Below are 18,454 nucleotides of genomic sequence, written 5' to 3'. Positions count from 1 at the left end.
GGCTTACACAAACGGCTGAACAATTCAAGGCATCGCGTCCATTGGTTAGCCAGTAAGTCCGATAGGTTATCATTAGGGAAGGTTCAAGGCCGAAAACTACCTATCCTGATGCAAGATATTTTCGACTTATACTCTTTCGTTAAGTCTGCATATTGTTGCATTTCCGTTGTCATCAAATTCCATTCATGTGGGGGATTGTTGGAAATGGTGGAAAAAATTCTGGGTAAAACCAGAATTTTTCCTCAAGTTTGGTCTATTTTTTAGGTGGGCCCCGAGTGTCGATTTACTCGGGTCAAAGTGGTAACGCGTTCTATGCCGCGTTGTGATTCACGTGGTATATTTGGTTGATCAAAACCATTACCGAATGAATGAGAAATTGAAGCCAAAGTGTGCTCCATGGAAATGGAGTTTTGGTGGAAATTCCTTAAGGTTGTAAATTGGCTTGTCCCACATTGATTTGGTGGGAAGTTTTGAAAGGGTTTATAAGGCTTAGGGTGAGATACTTGGGGTGTGCCCCAAGGGGTACCCAAGTGTTTTAGAGGGAGAGGTTATGGGCAAAATGGGCTAGACCCATTGGACCCAAAAATCACCACACACGCGCGCGTGCGCCGCCGTCGCCGTCCGTCCGGTCGGTCGGGCGGGCTGGCCTGGGCTTGGGCGCGGGTGCGTGGTGTGTGGTTGGGTTGGGCTTCTAATCTTTTTAGGCCAAAAACATTTGAATTTAATTTAATTTTTTATTAAAATAAAATCCAAAATTCAAATTAAATTAGTTTGGATTTTTTGTTCATCCAAATAGGGCCCTTCCCGTTTTCAAACAGAATTAAACTGATTTGGATTTATTGCTCATCCAAACAGAGCCCTTCCCGTTTTCAAACAGAATTAAACTGATTTGGATTTATTGCTCATCCAAACAGAGCCCTTCCCGTTTTGCTATCTGTTTGAATTCAAAACCAACAGGTATCATACCTGTTCAATTCAAAACCAAGAGCCACATACCTGTTCAATTCAAAACCAAGAGCCACCTTCACATCTATAAATAGGACCACCCTCATTTGATGTTTTCCATTCAGAAATTTCGTATTTCACTTCTGCTATTTATATTCTTCATCTTGCTGCATTTTATTTCTGAAAGAAAGAGTGTAAACACTTAGTGTGTTCGTAAGGCAAACAATTAGTAGTGCTGCTATTGTTTGTGGTAGATCATTTCATTCTGGGAGATAGACGTCCGAATTCTGAAAGCACCGTGGAGAGGATGAATCAGTCTTAAGGACACAGTGTTAAACACTGGACTTGATCAGAAAAGTTATTCAAATAAATTAACCAAGTAAGTTGTTTAATTTTATTCTGTCTTTATTTGTTTTTAATCAGATTTTAATTTTGTTTTTGTAACAAAATAAAATCTGTAGTTTTATTTATTTATTTTTTTATTTCAAGTTTGATTTTTGTAATCAAACAAATTCTCTCATTTTCTCTATTTCTTTTATTCTTGTTGTTGTTATGTACACAACATAATTTAATCTTTTTAAATACAGTGAAGATTGTCCAACAAACTCCTCTATATTCTTTTATTTATTTATTTATTATTATTAATCAATCAATTAATCACTTTTCTCTCTTATCTCTCTTATCACATTCTCTCACATTCTATATATATATCAATCAATTAAAAAAATACAAATTATCTTAAAATTATTTTTAAAACTCATAACTAAATAAATTTTTTCTTTTTAAATCATTATTCAAAAACTCAAAATTTAAAATACAATTTCACATTTCAATCATAATTTTAAAATTAAACCAACGTAGCCATGAACTCTCTCACATGTGCGTGTTTGGTATTTTAACATGATGACTTTCAATCAATCACGCGCTCAACTGGTACACAACGTCGTACTGTACACCCGAACGTATTCAATCAGTCCCCACTTTTTGGCAGATAACCCCAAAAAGAACAAGAGTCCAACGTTGTCTCTCCTTTCCTCACTCCCCGACATCGGCGGCATCGCCGACCGTCCGATCCTCCGAATTTACTGCCAAACAAAATTCAACTAACGTTTTAACGGCCACCGACCGACACTTACCACATGCAAATTTATGATATTATTATTATTTAATTGTTTGGTAATTAAGGAAACAATTAGATAAAGTAATTTTTTTTTATCAATTCAAAAGAAAAAAAGTTATTCAGCAGTTACTAGTGGTTGTAATTATTATATAAAAATATTACTCCTTTCATCTCACAATAATAATTTATTTTAAAATTCTAATTTTTAATAGAATATGTAACTAGTACTTTAAAGTCAATTTAAAATATATTAATTTATTATATTACTCCTTTTATTTTTATTATTAAATATATTTATAATTATTTTAAAAAAATAATTTTAGAATTCTCTATCACAAGATTTGAATAGAGAAGTTGAATGAGAAAAAAAAAATATTTATAAATTTAAATAAAAATTTATATGCCTTATCATTATTTATCACAGATGATTCCTAACACTGAAAGGGCATTAATATATTTAACATTTCACATCACAAATAATATTTTAATTTTTCATAAATTTGACTTTAAATTATGTACTATATTTATATATTTATCTATTCCTAATTATTCTCACAAAGTGGTACATACCCATTGATTATTATTTACCCAAGGTATACACAAGGTGGACATATATGGTGGAGACATTTGAATCCAACAAAAAAATCTCTCTCTCTCTCTCTCTCTCTCTCTCAAGACTTCACGCATTCATTCTCTGCTAGTCATCATTTATAGCAGAGTGTGGAGTCTGTGAATTGATTAAAACCCTTTTAGCTTCGGATCGATCTATTACGAGCTCTCACTATCAGGTAATGAATCGATTCAGTTGATTTCCACTTTTTGGTTCAATCATTATCTTCTTCGTTTCTAGTTTTACTTATTGTTCTGCTCAAATCACTATTAGTTGATGATCGATGATTCACTTCAGTTCATCTCTATTTGATTTTTTCTTTCTTTGCTTTTAAGATCTGCATATATACATACAATTTAACCTGTCTATTTATGAATTATATGATGTATAATATGTTTTTGATTTCGTTATGAACAAAGCAATCACTTGATTTTCTTTTTGGTTGTCAAGTTTTACTTGTGATTTTTTATTTTTCTGTATTTTACTTGAATTTTTGAAATCTGGAGAATTTCACATCGAGAACGATAGATTTGATGGAGATGCAAATATGTTTCAAATTGAATTTTGGGTTTAGAGGCGGCGAGTATGATCTTCTCTTTGTTTCTTGAGTCAAATCAATCGTGATATGATTTCATTTTGTGCCTTTGGTTCAATCACTCTCATCATCTAAAGTTGTTTTGGCCTTAAAAGTTGGGGTAACCATGAAAGTTTTGAAATATGAGTGCCTTTACAATGATTTGGGACAAATTTGTTGCATTTTATTGTTAAAAAGTTTGGGTTTAATTTATATATTTTATTTAATAAACATTGGTTGTTCCATTAATCGAGGGTGTTTAGAGGGGTGGAATACATATAGATCTAGGCCATTGTGTATATTGCGAAACAATTTTGAAAAATAATTTTCTAGTAAAGTTTACAAAATTTGAAAATTTGTTTGGTGGTATGTTTTGAAAATAGTTTTGGAGTTTTGAATGATTTATTTTAATTTAATTTAATTTTTTTTTAAGTTCAATAGATGGGTGTGAGAGAAAAAGTGATTGATTAATGTGTAGGAGGTAAGAAAAGGACAGACGAGAGAGAAAAAATGATTTATTGATGTATAATAGAGAGAAGTGATTTTGGATTTTTTTTTCCAAAAATTTTCAACCAAACAAATTTTTGAAATTTTTTCTCAAAAAATGTCTCAAGAGAGAAACCAAACAAGGCCCTAACCTTTGACATTATTTGCACAAAGTGGTTGCCCTCAAACTCGAATTTTCTTTCTCGTGTTTGAAGCATGAGCTTTTAAGCAAGGACCCTTTGTTTACTTAGGAAACTTGTTATCGGGGTGAGTCATTTGTGATTTGTGCCCCCAATGCCCTTTTGTGGTGTTAAATAACTAGACAAAACTTGGAAACACTGATTTTGGTGGCACTTTCATGGTTCATTAGTTTATTGATGACTCTATGTAGCAGTTGGCCTTTTTTTGAAGATTGAAGGCGGAGGGGCACAATCATATTGCCATAGAGAAAGTTCATATGCATAATCTCATTTTTGGACTTGGTTGCTATTCAGTTTGTTGTTCTAATCTTTGGAATAAGAAGTGTCCAAAACTCATTTAAGCTTTTTGTTCCAGTTTTGTGCAATTCCTTTATGCTGATGCTGATTATGGGATTGCAAGGCACCAATTCTAAACTATTTTTGGTTGAATTGTGCACAATTCTTTTTGACTAACCTTTTTTTGTTGTGAAAAATATGGAAAGGTTTGATTGTAAAAACCTTCAACATGATGTCAGGCCTTCATCATCAAAATTGATGTTTTACACCTTGCAGTACCTGACTCATGTGTTGGGTAGGATTGAGGGATATCTTTACATGACACCAGTATTCTATTCTTTATCACCCCTCCCTAACCCACTCTGTTCCTCCCAATCCTGGAGCACGTACACAAAATTCTCTTATAATTTCAAGCCTCGTGCCTATTGACTGACTAGACATTAGCTAGAATCATGGAAGCATATTTATATGGCTAGCTTAGTGGAACTACATACATCATAGAAACAACAAAAGATATAAAAGAGAAAGAAAGGGAAGCTTTCTGCACATAATGAACTACATAATTGTTTCTAGCATGTAGAGTTATTATTTTCTCCCTCTTTCCTGTAACCACAAAAATCTCTTATGATTGCGAGCTAATTCTTTGGCTAAGTGAGAGCATCTGTAGAAGTTTATAGACAATTTTTAATTAGTTCTTCTGTCGGTTGAGATAAAGTTGATCTAGGTTTGTGGATTTATTGTATGTTAGTGTATCTTACGGTCTTACCCCTTGTATTGAATTGGTTTTCTCGGTTCAAGTTCAACAATGATCTATGTTTTTTTTCAGCATTCTCTGATAACTACAATGCACCGTAAACCACTGTATTTACTCCAACAATGTTTGTTTCATATTCAGTTTTATCTTATCAACCTTTAATTATACATGGCAAGTAATTTTTCTTAAACTTCTTTCACATTACAGTGAGCTTTCAGGTTGCTATCCCTGGCATATTATGGGCTCTAAGCATAACTCGTCAGGCAACAGAGCTCGAGGTCCAGTGTCTATATTGATTGTTCTTGGTCTGTGTTGTTTCTTTTATGTACTGGGAGCATGGCAGAGAAGTGGTGCTACAAAGGGATTTATAACTGGTATTGGAAGGGGAGACAAGATAGCCGAACAAATAACCAAGCAAACAGATTGTGATGTCTTTCCCACACTGAACTTTGAAACTCATCACAATGATGTTCCGATAATTGACTCTATGGAGCCAAAATCCAAAGTGTTTAAGCCATGTGATTTACAATACACTGATTATACTCCTTGCCAGGAACAGGACCGGGCTATGAGCTTCCCAAGGGAAAATATGATATACAGAGAAAGGCATTGTCCACCAAAAGAGGAAAAGTTGCATTGTCTTATTCCAGCACCCAGAGGATATGTGACTCCATTTTCCTGGCCAAAAAGCCGAGACTATGTCTATTATGCCAATGTTCCTTATAAAAGCTTGACTGTTGAGAAGGCTGTCCAGAACTGGGTAGAGTTCCAGGGTAATGTGTTCAAATTTCCAGGTGGAGGAACAATGTTCCCTCAAGGCGCAGATGCATATATTGATGAACTTGCATCAGTGATTCCAATTGCAGATGGCTCTATCAGAACAGCATTGGATACGGGTTGTGGAGTATGTTGTTTCCTTTGCTTATTCTTATCCTTTTCTTCATCGAGTATCATTATTTGCATTTGATCCATCATTGTCACAGGCAGACTCTTGAACCCCTGGAGTCACACAACTCGCCTGGGAGAAGCCCACTTAAGCAGGGATCATCCTGGGCTGTCTCCTAGGCAGCCTCTTTGGTCTAGGCCTTCAACTACCCCCTACCTCTTTAAGTAATAATGGGACTTTCTATTAACTGACTAACTCTAAATGGACTTAGCCTTTCAATAGTCGTGGTGGGTTCTCATGTACAAAACTGAACGTAATATTATATCAATATATTTTAAAATTTCTAAAATTAACATTGTTTCTTCATTGATTATGGATTAAACGTTTATTCATTTAATAATTTATGTTGCTTGTTTTTTTTCCTCTTTCATTGTTCAATATGTATTTTTTACGGTTCATGGTAAAAGTTTTGGACTAAATCCTTTTTCTCAATTGCATCTCTGCAATTACTACAAATGTTGTAATTGTTTGTTTTGTTGTGGGTAGTCCTGCATAGATAGTGTGCAATTACTGCAAATGTTGTAACTCTTTGTTTTGTTTTGGGTAGTCCGGTATAAATAGTGCACAATTATGGGGTAGTTGTAATTTCTTTATACTCGCCTTTTGTTTTTACTGCCAGTGTGTGGCTTCTTATTAGACCTCAATTATTACATAGGTTGCAAGCTGGGGTGCTTATTTGCTGAAGAGAAATGTGTTGGCTATGTCATTTGCACCAAAAGACAATCATGAAGCACAAGTCCAATTTGCATTGGAGCGGGGTGTGCCTGCTGTTATTGGTGTTCTTGGAACAATCCGTCTTCCGTACCCATCTAATGCATTTGATATGGCTCAATGTTCTCGGTGTTTAATACCATGGACATCAAATGGTACGTTCTACAAATAGCAAGTGCCAAAGTTGTCAAGTCATTTAAATTTGTTTACATGGTCAAAACGTATTATTTTGTTGGTTAGGGCACTTCATATTTACATAAAAAGATTAGGGGAAAGGTATGATGATCATAACTTCTTTTTTTTTGGGAACAACATGACGATCATGGTACTTTTAAAAATTATATACACAACATTAATCAGTGATCGGAAATAAAAGGAATTAATTGATGATTATTCTCCTGACAATTTTAAGACCAAAGACATAGACTTCATGTCCAACATATGGGGTCCAGGGTTTACATCACAGATTAAACATCAAACTAATTGATGATCATTCTCTTGAATCACTTGAGCGAATACACTCTATATCTTACACCGGAGTTCATACACATGATCATATCATGTATCATGTACTATTGATACTATGGCTCACTTGGAAGCAATTAATTCCAGTCCATCACAAGCAACTATTGGATGTGGTGATGTATCTGCTTGTTTATTTTTGTCTAGTAATTATTTAAATTTATAAATTGTCTACCTGAAAAAATTAGGATACGACAACTTTACATCTGTTTATTAAGGCAAGAAATTTACTTCTGAGATTGTCTGAATAAATTTTATTTTACATATTTTTGAAGGTGGGGTTAAAGGTTGCAAAATTTCTCTAGAGTTAGCTGTGAACATGATGACAGGATTCAACAGAGAAAGGACAGAGATTGATATTTTCCTTTTTGACTGAATTTTCTAAATTTCATTTTGACTCCAAGCTGTTTAGTTCTGAAATTTATTGACAATATAATCTCGAATCAACTTTGTGTATTTATCTGAAATTGATGAACTTTACCCACTATCTGTAATATGCAGAGGGGATGTACCTAATGGAAATTGATCGAGTACTTAGACCTGGTGGATACTGGATCTTATCTGGCCCTCCTATTAATTGGAAGACCTACTACAAGACATGGAAACGGTCTAAGGAAGATGTGAAGGCAGAGCAAAGCAAGATTGAAGAGCTGGCTGAACTTCTTTGCTGGGAGAAAAAGTATGAGAAAGGAGATATTGCCATCTGGAGGAAAAAAGTGAATGCCAAATCCTGCCAAAGTCAGTCTGCCAATATTTGTAAATTGAAGGACGCTGATGATGTCTGGTGAGTCACAACAGATCACAATTTTGTTAAAGGCACTCTTTTTATGCTTTATTCCTGTGATATGGGTCCTTTGATAAAGGTACAGTAAGTTGCTTGAAGAACATCAGAGGTCTATTGTTCATCATGTTTTCTTGTTATTGCAACTTCATTTAAGACAACTTCATGTATTAACTTGATTCTACTTCTAAGCTTCAGCTTCGACAATCTGTATGATAAATAGATTTTACACCACTAGGAGCACGTCTTAGTGCCAACATAATGAAGTTGCACTGCATCCTGGCTCAAAAGATCATCCAATAGATATCGTTCACAAATGTTTCTTGATATATGGTGAATTCAGAATCCTAAAGTATTCACAAGAGAGTCCTCCCTCATCACGGCCTACATCATGGAATACTGTCAGATTTTCAGTACATCATCTGACGGAAACTTTCCTTTCTAATATCTAATTCCATTTAATAGTCCATTTTGTCTCTTTTCATTGTTCATGATTCCTTATTTTGAATCTGATCTAAGCGACGAGAGCGACTAACAAGTGAAATTTTTGTGCTTTCGTTTCGTTCTTTTTCCTTTGTATGACGTCTTGTCCTCTTTCATTTTTCTTTTTTAATAAAATTTTGTTGATGCTCAAAAAAAAGGCTAATATGTGAAATTCCAAAAACTTATTGGAGATAATAAAAAGGTCTTCAGATATTGATTTCTCTGTTCATTTAGTTATTAACAGCAAATACTGGTAATTTTATTAGCTTTTCTGACCTATATCAGTTAAATACTGGTAGGCTTGTTTTAGAAGCAATTGGGTTTTAACAAATTTCTGATGTGTGAATCATGATACATGTCATTCCAAGATTGTTGTTATGCCTCCTGACAACAATAGATGGAACTTATTACAACATTATGAATTTTTTGATTAGTAATCCTCAATGTAAGTAACTTAAGTTTATGATTCACTCAAGTTGTTCAGTAAACATCTGTGTCCTCATTGTTTCTTATTTTCTCTTTCATTTTTTTTTAAATTGTAATATTTATTTATTTATATTATTTGCATTATAAATTCTAGTTCTGTGTGAATTGTAGGAACAAGCAAATGGAGGCATGCATAACTCCCTTCCCTGAGGTTACCAGTGCAAATGAAGTAGCAGGAGGAGAATTGAAGAAGTTTCCAGCTAGGCTATTTGCAGTCCCTCCTCGAATAGCTAAGGGATCTGTTCCAGGGGTCACAGTTGAAACTTACGACGAAGACAATAAAAATTGGAAAAAGCACGTAAATGCTTATAAAAGGATCAATAGTTTAATAGGCACTACAAGATATAGGAACATAATGGATATGAATGCAGGCCTTGGAGGTTTCGCAGCAGCACTAGAATCACCAAAATCATGGGTTATGAATGTTGTGCCTACCATTGCTCAGAATACTCTAGGTGTTATTTATGAGAGGGGTCTAATTGGCATATATCATGACTGGTATGTCCCATCAAATTCTCATGTTATCCTTATCAGAAACTCACATAAATTACTTTTCGGACTGTCTTGAAATTTTGGTAGCGTTTGATTTGTTTGCAATATTGCTATGGATGGGTTAATTTGTGGATGTGTTCTGAATTAAACTTCAACCCAGTCTTGAGGATTAGGCAGCTTTTTGAGATTTCATTGATGAGGACAAATAATCAAAACCTTAAAAAAGAGTAAAAATCCCCTATCATGTTACTATTTCTCGCTCTCTCTAGTAATTATAAAGAATGATGAAAATGAAATTTTGATTTCATGGAAATCCAGTAAAATTTATTTTGTTTTATTCTTTCAGGTGTGAAGGTTTCTCTACTTATCCAAGGAGTTACGATCTCATTCATGCTAATGGTGTATTCAGCTTGTATGAGAACAAGTAGGTCTCTTCATCCTCTGATTGAATGACATCAATTAGCATATTAGGTTTTGCTTCTTTTAAGTTTGCTAATAGCTTTACAAAATAGCCTAATTTATCACCTAGTACAGTTTCAGAAATTTCTGGTGCCCCCGATTTTTTACATATTCTTGTGTGTCCTTGTTTGGTTGAGTTTTCTGATTTTTTTTTTTTTTTTGAAAAATTAGAAACTAGTTCGACAAAATTAAACATCAAAAAATATATTTTGGAATTTTCAAAAATTGTTTCTGCCCCAAAAAAGATAAAAATATGTGAAAATAATGAGTACTTTTTTTTTTTTCCTTTCATTTTTTCACCAATTTTATTTTTGAAATTTTTTCACAAAGCAGGTTTGAAAACTCGACCAAACAAAAGTCCCCTTGGAAAAGCAGTCTATACTGTGAGAACTAGTTCAGTCTTTATAAAAATTTTGTCTTAGAAACATAAAGTAACAAAATTGAAAACATTGCAAAATGAATATTTGAAAACTAATCCTATCTAAAAATAATTAATCTCAATTTTTTAGCAGCAAAGTGTATTGTTCACATTCCTGAAGTTTGTGCTTAGATTTAAATCTCTTTATCAAATTTTCGTCCACTATTCTTAGAAAAGTCCAATGCAAAATTGAAAACATTGCAAAATGAATATTTGAAAACAAATCTAAATTTCCTGTATTTAGTTTCAGCATTACAAATCATTCTTTTCTTTGATTAATCCCGTTTATCTGGATCCCTGGTTCGGACTAATTATTACTATTTTTATATAAAAAATAGTGTGATGGAAAAATTAATTGATTTACCAGCATTAAAGTTTCACACTACTTTTAAGGTGTGATCAATGATGAGTCTCATATGTATAAACAGGTGTAAACTTGAAGACATCCTTTTGGAGATGGATCGTATTTTGCGGCCTGAAGGGGCAGTCATATTCCGCGATAAAGTTGATGTCCTCAACAAGGTGAAGAAAATTGTTGGTGGCATGAGATGGGAAGCCAAGATGATGGACCATGAGGACGGCCCTTTGGTGCCTGAAAAGATACTTGTCGCCGTCAAACAATATTGGGTTGGCAGTGCAGGAAACAGCACATCTAATGATCAGTGAACCGTGGCGGTTTTCGGGTATGGAAGTGTACGACTGATTTATGACAAAATGGTAAAATTGAAGTGCTTTGTGGCGGAGGGGGTTCAAAGAGTCCTGTCCTCGGAGATGGCATAGGTAAGTTAATTTCATATTAAAGTTAATTTCTATATGTTATTGTTGATTTAGAGCATATTTATGTAAAATTTGAAATTCTCGATAGTGATTTTGGATGCGTGATTTTTGAGGGAATTGAAGAAGAAATATTTGTAGGTGTATGAATAATTAGGGTAAAGGATGTTTAAATTGATGTTAAATAATTATGATGTTAATTAGCTTTCCCCTCTTTTTTTTTTTTTTTTTTTCTTCCCATTAATTCCATTCGTGAAAAATACTGCTGTTTATATAAGTTGTTCATTTAAAAAAAAAGAATATTGAAGAAATTATCAAAATTTAAAATTCGAAATTAAAATTTAAAATAATTACATAGAGATTGTCGTATAAGGGCAGTTTGAGAATGGTGAAAGGTGGGACAATGTTCACGCGAATTTGGCTGTTCATATTATATAATAGAATACATACATATATATATATATATATATATAGGTAGATAGATTTGGATATCAGAATGTTTTTATTTGATTATCGATATTAATTTGTTTGGTTGTGCTTGCATTTTTTATTTTTTGATTTTCTAGTAACTTATTTGATAAAACTATTTTCAAAAATTGTCTTTGGAAATTCTAATTGTTGTTTTTGAATTTTCGAAAATAAATTTCACATGTATTGAAACTATCACGAAAAAATGGTGTTTTCAAACTTTTCATAAGATAGGAGTTCAAAAAAAAAAAAAAAAAAAAAACTTGGGTCGCTTATCAGTAAGTTCCATATATAAAGTTTAAAATTTATCTAGTTCCAAAATAAAATATTTGTACCAATTAGTCATATATATTTTTAATTGTTTTCATTTTTTATTTTTTTTTTAAACTTTAAAAACGTTGTTATATTCCACCACTGTTAGACTTCTGTCAGGTAGTTATCGGAGACTTTTCGGAATATTCAACATCACCGAAAAGTCATCGGAGTACTGGAAGTTTGCCGGAGTATCGTGGAGTGTTTTGAACATCATTGGAAGTCACTAGAATGTCCAAAATGATCGTTGATCTTGAGACTGATCGGAATGTCCAGAATATTGTTAGAAATAAAAAATAATAATAATAATAAATAGGAAAATTATAGTGAAAAACATAGCAAAATGTGCTAAATATTGATAAACTGAAAGCAAAAAAAAAAAAAAAAATAAAAATAATAACAACAAATAACAATTGGAAAAAGTATATGTTATTTTTCAATTTTTGTAGGGTTTAAACAAATAATCTCCAATATTGATCAAACTGAAAAATAAGCTTTAAAATTGTAAAATGTTATAATTTCAAAGTATGATTCTATTAAGTATTTATCCTTATTAATCAAAGTGGAAAACACGTTATGAAATTGTAAAATTTTACAGTTCTAAAGAATGTTATAAAATTATAAAATTTTACAGTTTTAAAACATGATTTATTTCAATACAAAAAAAACTGAAGTTGTAAAATTTTACAATTTTCATCGCTTGTAACTAAAAACTTAAAAACAATTTTTTCAGAATTTAAGAACTTTCTCTATTAAAACAGGAAAAGAGAAGTGTGTAGTAGAGAAAATGTAGAAAAATTGAGAAATTAAAGGAAATAAATAGATATAGAGAGAATATTGTAATCCGACAACTATTTTTGGTTTAGATCTAGTCGGATCTCATGTAAATCTACTCAGATTTGATGTAGATCTAAGTAGGATCTTTTTATTTTCTTTGCCGGCCTGTAACTAAAAACTTAAAAACAACTTGTTTAGAATTTGAAAATTTTCTCTATTAAAACAGGAAAAGAGAAAGTGTGTCGTAGAGAAAATGTAGAAAAATTGAGAAATTGAAGGAAATAAACAAATATAGAGAGAATATTGTAATTCGACAATTATTTTTGGTTTAGATCTAGTCGGATCTCATGTAAATCTGCTCAGGTTTGATGTAGATCTAAGTAGATCTTTTTATTTTCTTCGCCGGAAACTCGTCTCTTTTATCGTTGGTGATGGTGAAGTTAGGAGTCAATGATCGATGGTTGCCAGTGAACCCCAAACAATGGTGGTCGTCGGTGACTATATATTAAAAAGAGAGAGAGAAGAAGTAAGGAATGGTCGTCGGTCATCAGAAATCAAGAAGAGAAAGCGGGAGAGAAGGCAAATGCACATGAAGAATGAAGAAGAAAAATCGATAGTGAACTTTTGAGAGTATTCAAAAAGTTATAGAACTAAATAAATTTATTTTCTTTTAAATAGGACTTCCAGATAATTTGTCCAACAACTTTACATAAAATACAAAACATAAAAAACAATGAAAATGGGGGAGAAAAATAAAATAAAATTGGCCCACGTCCCACACTAAAGTAATGTCCCAGCCCACACTAACTAGACTTGTGTCGGGCTCATGACCAAATGAAAGTTATATTTCTGGGCCGCAGAGAAAAAAAACTTGTAATGTTGGTCTGGTGAACTCCAAGAGAGTAATTAAAAGTAAAGTGTTACTGTACAAAATTAGAATAATTATACAGAATGATGTGATGATGATTGAGAATTGCATTTTTTAAAAATTATAACCCATGATAACATACTGTTAATTTATAATTAATGGATATAAATGAAATGAGAAACGTTATACCATACAAACTTTATATATAAATTATTTTGTATTACCCTAATTAAAAATGATGAATTATTATAACCCTTTTCTTTGTATTGATGAAGAACAAGATTGCTTATCTTATGTTAAAAAAGTTACAAAGTCACTAAACTTTTTCACTTACGAAAACAAAATCCTTTCAGCAACTTTCCAATTGTGTTAATTTTTTCTTAATTCTAAAATAAATAAATAAATAAATAAATTAAAATAAACACAAAAAAGGGATTTGAAATTGATTGGTTGTTTATTAAAGGACTTTGGTCCCCTCACGTCCATGACCTGGATAGAAAAGTGTCTTTTGGCCTCATGGATCACAGGTTTCGTTTTAATAATTTAAATATTTTTTTTTGTAAGATTATTCATGTATATTATCCACACACGAAACTAGCTTGATCTGAGATTTGTCATCTATTTAATTTATTGTGTTTATCATTAAAAAATAAATAGCATATTTTTAAAGAGACACTTGACGTCCATATTTTTTTAGATAAGCATAATAAATTAAATAATTATGATTATTGGATTAATTTAATTTAATTTTTTTTATAGATGATATTCACGAAGGGCTCAACAAAATAAATAATTTGAATCATCAAATCACACAAGCCTGAACAACACCCTCTAGTCTAAATCATGAACAGGAGGGATCCATGTCATTTATTAAATTATGAAACAAAATGAAAGACTTTTATTAAATTGTAGTTTGCGAATAATTTTATGTTATACGTGGGAAATACTATAGTGAACATCCTTCAAAATGGTATGTATCATATGTACTTTATAACTAAAAAAATAAATAAAATTGTATAACTTTAATTTTTTGAGTCATAATTTTAAAAAAAAAAAAAGTGTCATAACTAAACATAACATGAGGCATAACTAAAAAAATAAAAATGATTATAACTAAAGAAAAAAATGACATAGGCTTCGTTTGGGAAGTGAGTTGGTTTTTTGACTATTTTGGCTTGAGTTAAAAAGCTTTATTTGGATTAAATTTTTTGACTTTTTTAATTTTTGTGAGAAAAAAAGTAAAATGATTATGATTTGGATATGACATTTTTATCTTATTGACTTTTTAATCTATTATATTTTTTTATAACCATTTTACTCTTTTAACCTCTTGACCCAATATTAGGGGTGGCGCGGGTTGGTTGTGGTCACGAAACCTCTAATCTGTAATTTGTTTGCCAGATTGGTGGATTGAAGAAAATCAATCCGCATCCGTTCGTCAATTCGGTAGATGTGGATTAAGTGGATTGGCGGATTGACGGACGGATGCAAATCGGTTTGGCAGTTTAAAATTTTATAAATTTTCAACATAATTCAACTTGTGCACTTCCTTAAAAAAAAAAAAAAAGTATTATAGTCAATGACTGCATGCCTCATCCAAAGAAAGAAAGTTTGAAAATTTAAAATATTACAATAACTGCATGCTTCATTTGCATATTACAATTACAATATGCCTCATCTACATAAAGTATTACAATCTGTGATTCTTAAAATATAAAAACAATTCAAACCACCAAAACTATGAACAGGTAGTAGTAGAAATTGTATGCCTCTGTATTGTTACATCTATATCTGTTTTCGAAAACAAAAACTAACTAGCTTATATCATCTTTTTTATTTATTATTTTTAGAGTTAGATTTAAAAATAAAAAAATATGGACAAATAATACATTTAATTTTTTCAATTAAAAAAATATATTCAAATTGCAAACTCTTTTTCAACAGAATATATTCAACAGAATATTTAAACTTTTTTTCAATTGAAAACATAAACAGAATATCTAAACAAATTAAAAATACAAAGTCTTACAAATTACTGAGGGTGCTCGCGGTTTGGCGGTTCGATTGCGGTCAAAGAAACTTCAAATCCACCATCCGTCCAAAACTAGGCAGATTGAAAAAAAATCAATCCGCAACCATCCACTCGCCATCACGCATCTGTTTAAAATGCGACGAATCGGTTTGATTCGGTTTGATCAGTTTGAACGAATCGATATATCCACTGCTCAACCCTACCCAATATTCCAAACTAAAACATAATTAAAAATATATATATTATACTCTTTTAAAAAGGTGTATATTAAAATTTTCCAATATATCACATTTCTCCTAAAGGAGTGGTTGTACTACGTTTTCATGAATGCTTGATTTTATTTAGTAATAATTAGTGTTGTACTAAAAATTTAAAAAAGTTTTTGAGTGGCAAGTTTGTCATAACATGGTGAGAGGTATTTAATAATTGAGTATGAAATTGGATTGAAATCAACATCTTCTTCTTCTTTAACCCAACCTTCTGTGACAGGTAGCTCATGTCTTCGAATGCCCGTTGGAACCTACTCTCTCTCTCTCTCTTCCTCTCTCCCAAATACAAATTTCCCGCCATTTACAACTACCCCTCTTGTCTATGTGCCATTCAAGGACCATTTTTGGATGTATTTTGGTTTCTTTTGACAAAAAAAAAAAAATTAAAAATTTGACTTTTAGCTCCCGTTTAACATAAGCTAATCGGGAGTTTTTTGGTCAAAATAATCATAAAAAAATAAAATAATTTTTTTAATTTAATAAGATAAAATGTCATATTTAAATCATAATTATTTTATTTTTTCTCTCATAAAAGTTAAAAATGTTAAAAAGTCTATTTTAAACAAGATTTTTTAACCTCAGGCTAAAATAATTAAAAAATCAAAAAGGCAACCTACATTCTAAACGAACCTTAATGGATCACATCATTTTTCTATTTTTTCACATATTTTTTTTTAAAGTCAAAAAAATAAAAACGCTAACTTTTAACTTACTTCCTAAAACAAATTCAAAAAATTATTTCTATACACATTGTACAAGAATTTCATAAAAAACAAGAGTTCCCAATGCATAAAATGAGTATAAAAAATTAGTATGTTTAAAAGCTCATAATTGGCCTCCTTTGAGGTTTAATAAAAAAAAGTCAATATGTTTAAAAATAATTTTTTTAGCTGTATGAAAAAATATGAATTATTCGTATGTATAACTTATTTTTTAATGATTTATTTTTATTTTTATTTTATTTAATTTATTAAAACTTTTTTCTAGTATCAAGAGCTATTTATAATTTGAGAATATTATTATTATTTATGTTCGAAATTCACACTATCCCTTTTTTGGAAAAACACTTTGTCCACGTACCTTTTACTTATCACTGTTTGAAAGGTGAATAATCAGATTTGGCCTAATGATTATATGCCATCTCGTAATGTGAAATTGTGGGTCTAAATTTTATAGAGATGAGTTTATTATTTTTTAGTTATTTTTTTCACATACAACTACACATTTTTTATGTCGACAAAAAAATAAACAAATACAACTATACATTTGAATTTTAGTAGGTATTTGAGAAAAACTAAAAAAATGTACTTTTTTTACATACAAACACTTACTAGGTCACATCAATTAACATCTGTCAATATCTTTTCTCTATTTTTCTAATAATTTTTTTTTACTTTTCTACTTAATTTTTTTTTATAAAAAATCAAAAAGTATACTTATTTAAAACATTTTAAACCACTCCTTAGGCCTCGTTGGGAACAAGTTTTTTTAGTAATTTTTTAGTTTTTTAGCTAAAATGTGATGTAAAAAAAACTAGTATGTTTGGAATGACTTTTTAATTTTTTACGAAAAAATGTGCAAAAAGTAAAGAGAAAAAAGAATCTTTGACTTTTTGGTATGAATTTTTAGGTTTTGTGAGTAATTTTTTGACTTTTTAACTAAAAAAATCACTTGTCATAGTCTTTTCATAAAACACACAATTCAAAATTTTTGTTTTTTTGTTTGTTTTTTTTCTACCAATATCTATAAGGTCTCTTTTGGATAGAAGGTTAAAAGATACTTTTTTAATTTTTAACCCATTTTAAGTTACATTAGCTTTCTATTTTTTTTATATATTTTTTTAAAAAATCAAAAAAATTAAATTTTAACCAACTTTTCAAAACAACCGCATAGAAGTGTCAAATAATTTTAAAATTTATTTCATTATCTTCATTCATCTAAAAAAATGTAAATATATAATTATAAATATATCAGATTTATATCACATCTAGCAATATTATGTTGTTTTTTTTTTTTTGGGGTCATGTACCAGTTAAAACTAACATCATATGCAAAACAACAAATAGGCATCGCAAAAGGAAAAAGTTTAGCAATGGAAGTGTTGACAATTTTCAAATAAAAACACTATGATAGTCACTATCTGGCCGACCTTATACATTTTTTTTTAATATTAAATCTCAGCCGTTCCTTTTGACTTCCATGCATGTTTTGTACGGACACGTGTCTGAAGATAACTAGTCCCGCAAATTTTCAATGTAAATATAAGTTAGATGGATTTTGAAAAACTGGTAAAAAATTTAGGCTAGGTTTGTTTGTATTTTTAAAATATGATTTTACATAGTGATTTCAGAATGGTGTTTGGAACGTGTTTTCAAAACACGTTTCTAAAACTCTGCAGAGTTTTTTGCGCAGCCGTGCTTTTCAAAATTTTTTTTTTTTCAAAATTTTGCCTGATGGGACGTCTGACCGGTTGAGTGGAATAGTATTTTTTTTTATATAATCGAAAAAAACATTTTATGAAATTTTAAATTTTTTTATGTGTTTTAAAATAATTTTGAGTTGTATATTTAGTTATGAGTTGTAAATTTTTGTATCACATATCAAATGTCACATCAACAATTTCTCACTTAAATCAAAACTCTTTACCAAACAAATTTTTTACACTCAAATCATAATTTCACAACACACAAA

The 18,454-nt window shown here is 30.9% G+C and overlaps 1 protein-coding gene across 2 annotated transcripts; it reads left to right on the top strand.

The window, feature by feature from the left end:
- Nucleotides 1-2,542: 2,542 nt before the first annotated feature.
- On the top strand, nucleotides 2,543-11,247 carry LOC114283352 (putative methyltransferase PMT14). Of its 2 annotated transcripts, none has more exons than XM_028226162.2 (7): nucleotides 2,543-2,853; nucleotides 5,173-5,869; nucleotides 6,567-6,777; nucleotides 7,646-7,928; nucleotides 9,006-9,392; nucleotides 9,733-9,810; nucleotides 10,692-11,247. In XM_028226162.2, exons 2-7 carry the CDS (start codon nucleotides 5,204-5,206, stop codon nucleotides 10,927-10,929), a joined length of 1,863 nt encoding a protein of 620 aa, XP_028081963.2. In that variant the 5' UTR covers nucleotides 2,543-2,853; nucleotides 5,173-5,203; the 3' UTR covers nucleotides 10,930-11,247. The 2 variants fall into 2 exon arrangements, with proteins under 2 accessions (XP_028081963.2, XP_028081964.2); XM_028226163.2 differs by having other exon boundaries at nucleotides 2,618-2,853; nucleotides 5,184-5,869.
- Nucleotides 11,248-18,454: the final 7,207 nt, after the last annotated feature.

Source organism: Camellia sinensis, chromosome 11, assembly GCF_055761805.1.
Source record: "Camellia sinensis isolate YWXY chromosome 11, ASM5576180v1, whole genome shotgun sequence".
Classification (NCBI taxonomy): domain Eukaryota; kingdom Viridiplantae; phylum Streptophyta; class Magnoliopsida; order Ericales; family Theaceae; genus Camellia; species Camellia sinensis.
Note: the sequence above shows the minus strand (reverse complement) of the source record. Positions and strands in the feature narration are given on the sequence as shown.